An 8,830-nucleotide genomic window follows, 5' to 3' on the forward strand; every position below is an offset into this window, starting at 1 on the left:
ACACACACACACACACACACACACGCACACACAATTGAATTTACTTATGGTGACATGGATTGCCTAAGTGGCAATTACATAGAAAGTTCTAGGGTAACCTACTCCCAGGCTGTGGGGAAAAAAAGTACATCTTTAATTCTGTAGATAGAGCATTCAAATGTAGACACATTCTACTTGATTAATTTCTTTAATTGAGTTTTATTGCATTTATTTGTTGCTGGAAGCCTGGGGAACCCTAGATTTACTTCTTTGAGCCTTCTCACCAAAATAAATTATTCATTGATACTGTTAAGTACACTTATCACCCATTCAATGAGGCAAAATTCATCAGGGTAACTGGGAGTTTGAGATCTTTTTAACATAGCCCTAGAGCTAACTAGGAAATTATACCATTGAAAACACCACCTTAGGAGAGAGAGTCTATTTCATTCATGTATTCAACTAATATATATTGCATCTCTGATATGTACCAGGCAATGTCCTAGATGCTGGAGATACAGTAATAAGATGGACATTATTTTCATTCAAAATCTAATTGAGGATGCTGAGAAGTAAGCAGGGTGGGTTGTGAAAGAGGAGGAGGGTGAAAGAGCTCTGGGAGGACCTGAGAGAGGCACCTAACCTAGACTTGGGAGGACAAAGAAGAGCTTCTCAGAGGAAGTGTCATACATGGAGAACTGAAGAATAAGTAGAAGTTAGTAAGGCAAGAAAGAAACTTTCAAGAAATCAGATCATAGCAAGGCCTAGATTATGCAAAACTTTATAAGTCACGTGAAAGAAGTTAGAGTTTTTCTTGAAACGAATGCAGAGCCGTAAAGGATTTTAAGCAAAGATAAGGTCAGACTTGTATTTTAGAAAGATCACTGGTTATAATATGGAGAATGGATTTAGTAAAGATTTTCAGATGCAAAATTTCAAAGGACATCTTATTTTCACCAGGTGTTTGTACAAATAGTTTAGGCAGAAATGGTCAAAGTGAGTGGGAGTTTGCAGTAAATTTTGTATCCACATTTCACAGAAAACTCAGTGTCAAAAAAATGGACAAAAATAATACAACAATGAGACCCAAGATTATGATTTTTAGTGAAATGTAATGACTGTGGTTATGTAAACTGACGCTGATACTTCTCAAGAGAACAATGGACAAAGCAATATTGATCTCCTATAAAGCTTGTGGCGTTACTTTAAATGAACCACATTTGTAAGGTTGACTCATCCCCCCAGCTACTGGCAATTTAGTCATGTAAGTCCCTTGTTCTGCTGCAAGGTGGCATTTTTAGTAGCTGGTGACTAAACATATTATTCCGCAGCAGTGTTTTAGAGATTCAGACTCGCTCTCTCTTAATCAGATTAAAATCTTGGTTAGCAAAATGAATAATTTTGAAGTGAGCTGTTACTACAAGGAACATCAACTATCCATCAGAACAATAAAATTTAAATAATAGAAGTTAGATATCTCCTCTCTTTTATGTTGCTCTTTAAATCCTTCCTGTGAGCTCTTCTGATAGCAGGAGTTTGAGGATCTCTGCGTCAGCGCTCAGCCAGCGCTTGGCATGTTATAGGAGCTCAATAAATGTTTGCTGAACTTAAGTCAACTGAATTTAATACTATACTACATAAATGTGAGCTGATCCTTTCCAGATATAATTTATAGTCTCTTCCCTTGAAATTTCCTGGCTTTGGAGTTCCTTTGCTATGGAATTTTGTCCCTCCTGCTTTCCAGATTTACAATTTGGCCCTCTAACGAGTTTCTCCAGATTTATCATCTGCTTTTTGTAGTTAAACTGAGCTCACTCAATGAGATAATGTGCTGGGGATAAGGTCATTTTAGTATACTTGGTCTAAAGTCAAACTGAAAATAAACTGAAAGAAAGTAAGCCTTTTGGAGAGTTTCTGTTTGTCTACCTGTATATTTAGTCTAATAAGGAGCTCTGGACAATAATAGGTTGTCTCTTGAATTTAAAAAAGGAAGGAAGGAAGGAAGTTGATGAAGGGTGAAAGGAACAAAAAAGGAAGGAAGGGAAGAAAGACATGACATGATAAACTATTAACCTCCTAATTTTGCTATTTTTAGTTGGGTAGTTGCATTTGAGTGATATATATATATATATAACAAATATTCTGCCTTGCCCCTTATAGAAAGCACTGGTGAAAGCCAGGTTTATAATCTTGGATCTCTACTTATAAGCTGTGTGACATTGGATGAGTCACTTAAGTCTCTGAGTTTTAATTTCTTTATTTGCAAAATTGTGTTAATTATTTTATTGGTGGTGGTATAATGATCAAATGAGGTAGATATAAGAAATCTCTTTAAAAACCCTGAAGTGGGCTATAAACATCATATTGTCTTCCATTATTCCTTAACATTTTCTTATGCCTGTCTTTTTTTTTTTTTTTTGATGGGCATCCTGACTGGAAATACAAACATTTCCTATGAGCAACACAGTTATATATTATCATTACAGTATTGATGGGGGGAGTATGTATTAATGCCCCTTTTTCTTTCATCCCCTCAGCCTCATAATCCAAACCATCTGAGGACAAATTTAGTAACCCTCTATTTTATCCTGTTACTTCTCATAGTATCATAGCTCTCCTTACATGTCCTAAACATATGAGGTGTACAATTTAAACTGGCTAATCCGTTCCTCCAAATTTCTGTAATTTATTTTATTAAATTTCTTTACAAAGCTTTTCCCTCTTACAGAACATTGAGAAAAAATTTTCTGTTACTCATTTTTAGGACAATGGACTGGTCAGCAACCAAAAACACAAGATGAAATGAAAAAAAATAAGTTTCAGAAATGTCTAACACCTTTTACTCAAGAAATTCAGGATCGAATGAAACAGTTTGAACACTGTGGTTTGCAGGTTATAAAGGTATATGTAATTAAGGGAAAGATTTTATTATTTTGCTATTAATCCATTTGTTTCTGTAGCCAAAAGAAAAACTAACTTGCTGATGATTCTTAGCTAGCTGCTCACTAAGTGGGAATCCCAGGAATAAAACTGAAAGGAGGGCAGGCATGGGCAGGGATGAGGAGTATAGTTGGAATCAGGAGTTAGAAATGATGTCAGGATGTGCAGAAGCATAGATCAAGACCCAGGAAAAAGCTATCTGACTATCTTGAAGCAAAAAAAGAAAAAAGAGAAGAAGAAAAGAAGTGGAATAGCATTTATCACATTGCATTATAATCGTTTACCTATTTTTATCTCACTAAACTATAAGCTTTAAGAGGGCAAAGATGGTATCTACATTGTGGTCCATTTCATTTGCCAGTGCCTACACATAGTGATTGCTAGTGAATTATTATTAAGTGAATTTTCAAGGAAGGGACAGGGAATTTTGAAAAGATAAAAGTCAAAGTAAGAGAGGGTTGGGGCCAGGAGAGACTCTTATGCAACTTCACATGAAAAACAAATTGCATGCAAAATAATATGCACATAAATGCTTTCATTTTTGAAGCAGTGTATCAGACAATTAATTCAAGTAGCAGTGCTCCAATCTCTTTTTCAGTTTTTCATTTTCTTGGGTTATAGGTGGAGAAGATAGACAATGAGGTTCTCATGGCTGCTTTCCAAAAAAAGAAGAAAATGATGGAAGGGAGAACTCAAAGGGAACCTATGAGCCACAGATTGTTTCAGCAAGTCCCGCAGCAGTTCTGTGACGTGGTATGCAGAGTTGGCTTTCAAAGAATGTACTCAGTGCCCTGCGGTAGGTGTCAGCCCCTCATAATTGGGGCTCCTCTTCTCTCTGAGAGTACCCTTGATGATGGAACAGACAGTGGAGGGAAGTTGGTCTACTTCATGGCCCCTCTCTGTCTTCTGCCTCTCAGTGTCCCCTGCTAGATAAACCACCCTGGGCTTTAGTCATTAGCACCCTCCTGTACCTAAATTCCTAGCCCCCTTTGCTCTTAGGTAGTATCTACACAGGGCACTCTGTTTCTTCTGCCATAGGAATTCCTTTCCAGTTCATGGATGTGCCCCTTCCACAGCACAGAAAATTTTTGAATGTGCACAACCTCCGAGCTGAAATGTGAGGTCTTGTGTGCGGTAGTCCTCACCTGTTCTAGATATTGTCCCCAGCCATTACTACTTTCCACTCAGATGCCAGGCTGGATAATGGGGCCGCACCCAGCAGAGTTAGGCAACGGTCCCTTCTACTCTGGAAGTGCCTTTAGTTTTTCTGAGATTTCTATTGTTCTTCACTATCTTGACCCTCAGAGCTCTCTTGAGGGAGTGGAACAGTGAAGTGAGCCCTTTCTCAGAGTCCCCCAGAGTTCTAGTAGTGTTCTCTCTGATTCTTCTCTTCCCATCAGGTAGAAGGAAGCACTTTCATTTATCCTGAAGTGAAAAAACTGCTCTTAGAATATCTTGTGTTTTTCTCTCCTCTGTTATATATAGTATAAAATCCATGCTCTGAATCCTTCAGGCTTTTATCATTTTGGTTCAAAAACCTTTTTTCCTCTCTCAGAAAATCTAACTTTGAAAAGCCATACTTTCAAGTCACATATTCTCTGCTTCTGTTAAAAATAATTATATGTTCTATATATGATAAATATATGCCATATGTGTATATTCAATTGAATTTGTTCTAAGCTTTATTCTTTTTTGCCCCTGAGATAATAAGTAGCAAGAGCTCATTAGGTAGAGGAACAAAGAGCAAGAAGAAACTTGTAGGAAAGAAAGCTTTGATTTTTATCTCAAAATATTTCCTTGTCACACAAAATTGTACTATATTTTATGTTTACATGTGGGGAGTTCCCTTTGTGAACTTTTGAGAATAGGGACAATGTCTTAGTCATTTTTGAAGCTCTAGAGCTGTATGGTCCAATATAGTAGCCACCAGATGCATGTGGCTATTGAGCACTTGAAATGTGTTTCATCTGAATTAAGATGTTCTGTAAATGTAACATATACACTGTGTTTTAAAGACCACTGTCAAAAAAAATGTAAAATATCTCCTTAATAATTTTGTATATTGATTACATGTTGAAATGATAACATTTGGATATAATAGGTTAAATAACATTATTATTAAATTAATTTCACTTTTTTTTTTTTGGTACCTTTTTTGATGTGGCTACTAGAGAATTTAAAATTCCATATGTGGCTCACATTGCATTTCTCTTGTTCAGTGCTGCTCTGGAGCCTGAAACCATATTTGATTAAGTCCCAAGTAAATGTAAAGAAAGAAAGAGAGAGATGAGGAAGGGAAGGAGGAAGGAATGAAGGAAGGAAAGAAGGAAGGAAGGAAAGAAGGAAGGAAGGAAGGAAGGAAGGAAGGAAGGAAGGCAGGAAGGAAGGAAGGCAGGAAGGAAGGAAGGAAGGAAAGAAGGAAGGAAGGAAGGAAGGAAGGCAGGAAGGAAGGAAGGAAGGAAAGAAGGAAGGAAGGAAGGAAGCTAGATATATTTAAGTGTAAACTATTATATTGATGATATCAGTGATAATTTGTCTCAAGGGAGCAACTTTGAGTGTCTTTGCCACAGAGACTTAGGACCAGAAGGTGGTGATTATTTGGAGGACTAGAGAGAGAGTATATATTAGTACCCAAATAGGCAATATGATTTGCCAGATCATAATAACCTTTAAATTTTTTTCTTTTATCAGACCCTAGATATGGAGCTGGCATATATTTCACCAAGAACCTCAAAAACCTAGCATGTCAGGTCAAGAAGACATCTGCCACAAATAACCTGATCTACGTCTTTGAGGCTGAAGTACTCACAGGCTCCTTCTGTCAGGGTCATGAATTAAATATTGTTCCTCCACCATTGATTCCTGGGGACATAAATAGCCATGACAGTGTGGTTGACAATGTCCCCAGCCCTGAAACCTTTGTTATTTTTAGTAGTGTGCAGGCCATGCCCCAATATTTGTGGACTTGCACCCGTGTATGGCCACAGGATTACTCATCAAAACCAAGGATGCTGCCTCTACAGCCTCTGGGGGGGGAATTTTCAAGTGGTTCCTGTGTTGATTAACCTTCACATCATTTAAACAACTGACATGGCCTTGCTTTGGAGGAACTAATCAAATAATAACCATCAGTGACTTAAAGGGTAGTTCGACTATGTCGAACTCGTTGTCCATATGGACCGATAGGGTTATTGAAGCACCAGCCACATACCACTAGCATTTTAGCATCTTCATCTTTGTCTTTATCTCTTGGGGTTGGTGTGAGTAAATATCAACTAAAACACTTTCAGGATTATCCCTCTCCTTCAAGTTGTCCTTTTATCTCCTTTACTATAAATAATAGCAAAAAATGTTTTATATGTCATGAAGAAATTTTTCTAGTATATAATCTAAGAATCTAAGACTTCTGTTTTCTAAAATGATGATAGTGTAACATACTAGGGCAGCAGTATGATTTTAGATATTCCAGAGAATCTTATACAGTGCTTTAGATATCAAAATAAATCACCTTCGCCTGTGTAACTGGCTTTGAAAAATTATGTATAAAATGAAATTATTTGTAATGGAAGGACATCAAGAGTCCGATATTCTACTGTTAATCCTGTTTGGATTCAGCCATATCAAGCAATGCTGCTTAAGCACCATGAAGCCAAATTATTAATTTATGAAATATTTCTTGATCATCAGATGTGTTTCAGTTACTTTCTGGGTGCTGGGAATATGATGCTGGTCAAGACAAATGTCTTCATAAAGCTTTCAGCCTGAATAATCAGAAAGGCAGCTATGGATAGCTTACTTAACAAGTGTGATAGAGTATTAAAAAAAAAGAACTGCAGTTTCTTTGGAAAATGTAAGGAAAAGAAGGATAAATTAATCAGGGATTGGGAAGAAGACCTTTTAAAGAAAGTGAAACAAACTGAGACCTAAAGAATTTTTAAGGATTAGTTGAATAAAGGATACAGCAAATCAAGAGCAGAGTCAGAGGAGTATTTTTTGCAGAAAGAATAGCTCTTATAAAGGCTGAATCTACTATGGCTGTGCCCAAATTTGGCTTCAGAGTTCTGCAATGTAGAGGCCAGCTCATCTCACCATGCCTCTCTTGCCTATTCTGAAATCTATATTTCTCTATATTTCCAAACCTTTCTTACCCTCACATCATCAGTCTCTTGCATAGAACACTTTCTCCTCGTCATCTTATTGTAACTAACATTCCTCCTCTTGAAAGAAGCATGCTTATTGTCTCACATGGTGCTGCCCTTGGATATGGGCAAGAGGGCCTTACTCTAACCTTCCTCCAGCTGTGCCCATCTCCACAAAATGAAGAGTCCACAGGGTCAAGAGAATGTATCCATTTGGAGCCTGTACACCTCACTCTGAAACCATCTTTTAGGTACCTAGAACTCCAACATTTCCTGCCTAAATAACTCTAAGTCTATTTTAGGGCCCGATTGGACCTCTTTTTTTGGGTCTTTCCTCCCAAGGGTGACTGTGCCACAGTCGGCATCAAGTATGGCTGAGGGGTGACTGTTTGCAGGGATGGGGCTTGAACATGAGGCTGACGTGTTCACATGCCTATAGATGAGGCCTTATGATACAGAGCTGAGGGTGACAGGACAGATTTGAAAGATCGAGTATATGTTTACAAGGGATTTCAAAAAAGAATGGAGGAGAGGCTATGTTCATGAGGATAAGAACTAACAAGAAATACAGCGAAACTGTAGACCACCAAAGAGGTGATCTTAAAAGCAGCCAGAGAGAACCGCCAAATCATCCACAAAGGAATGCAATTAGACTGACAGCATACATCTTGTGGTAGGCAGAATAATGTCCTCCCCCTACCCACTGCAAAGATGTCCACACTTCAATCTTCTGAATCTATGATCATGTTACCTTATATGGCAAAAGGAATTTTGCAAACGTGATTAAGGTTATCTTTCAAATCAGAAGATTAGCCAGGATTATTCAGATGGGCCCAATCTAATCACATGAGTGTTTAAAAGTAGAGAAACTTTCCTAGCTGTATCAAAGGGACAGTGACATGAGAAGGATTTGAGGCCCTGTGCTAGTCCTGAGATGCAGGGGACCACGTGTAAAAACCAGAGAGAAGCTTTTAGCAGCTAAGGATAGCCCCCAGTGAACAGCCAGCAAGAAAAACAATATGTTGGTCCTCGAACTGCATGGAATTGAATTCTGCCAACATCTGAGTGAGCAAGGAAGTGGACTCAAAAGCTTCCAGAAAGGAGTGAAGTTTGCCAACACTTTGATTTTAGCCCAATGAGGCCCATGACTGACTTCTGATCTATAGAACTGTGAGACAATAAAGCCATGCTCTTTTAAGCCACTCGAGTTGTGATAGTAATAGAAAAGTAATATACTTTTTATCAGGAACAATGGAAACCTGAAGACAGTATACTATTTTCAAAAGAGTCGAGAGAAATTAACTTAACCTAGAAGTCTATACCTAGCTAGACTTTTATTTTGCCTTAATAAAGGTACTCTCAGACCATTAAAAACTAAATTTATCAAAGATAAATTCTCATTTAATAAACAAATTTAAAGGATGTACTTCGAGAAGGAGGGGAAAAATTGAAGCTGCAAGAAGGCATGATGAGCAAAGAAATGGTAAATATAGATACATGTAAACAATTATTGTCTTTATAAAAAGAGCAGTAATAAGAATGTCTAATTTTTGGAATAAAATAAGATTGAAATAAAATATTGAAAAATAAACCATGTAAATGGTGGTGTGATGACTACAATTAAAGGAGTCTAAAGTCTTTGTGTTCAAGAGAAGATTAGCATTAAGTTTATCATGCAGATTAAAATTTAAGGGCAGCCTCTAAAAGAGAAATAAAGTTTCTAACTTATAAATGGTAGACAGAAAATGGAAATAAATCCAAAAAAAGGCTGG

General features: G+C 37.4%; 1 protein-coding gene across 2 annotated transcripts in view; it reads left to right on the forward strand.

The window, feature by feature from the left end:
- Nucleotides 1–8,260, forward strand: part of PARP9 (poly(ADP-ribose) polymerase family member 9) — a 25,260-nt gene extending 17,000 nt beyond the window's left edge. For both annotated transcript variants that reach the window (XM_011370084.2, XM_011370157.2), the window contains exons 9-11: nt 2,744–2,880; nt 3,541–3,715; nt 5,611–8,260. In XM_011370084.2, coding sequence (XP_011368386.1) covers nt 2,744–2,880; nt 3,541–3,715; nt 5,611–5,984 — 686 coding nt within the window. In that variant the 3' untranslated portion in view covers nt 5,985–8,260. The remainder of the gene's footprint in view (nt 1–2,743; nt 2,881–3,540; nt 3,716–5,610) is intronic.
- Nucleotides 8,261–8,830: the final 570 nt, after the last annotated feature.

The sequence above is a fragment of the Pteropus vampyrus genome, unplaced genomic scaffold (genome assembly GCF_000151845.1).
Source record: "Pteropus vampyrus isolate Shadow unplaced genomic scaffold, Pvam_2.0 Scaffold1, whole genome shotgun sequence".
Classification (NCBI taxonomy): Eukaryota; Metazoa; Chordata; class Mammalia; order Chiroptera; family Pteropodidae; genus Pteropus; species Pteropus vampyrus.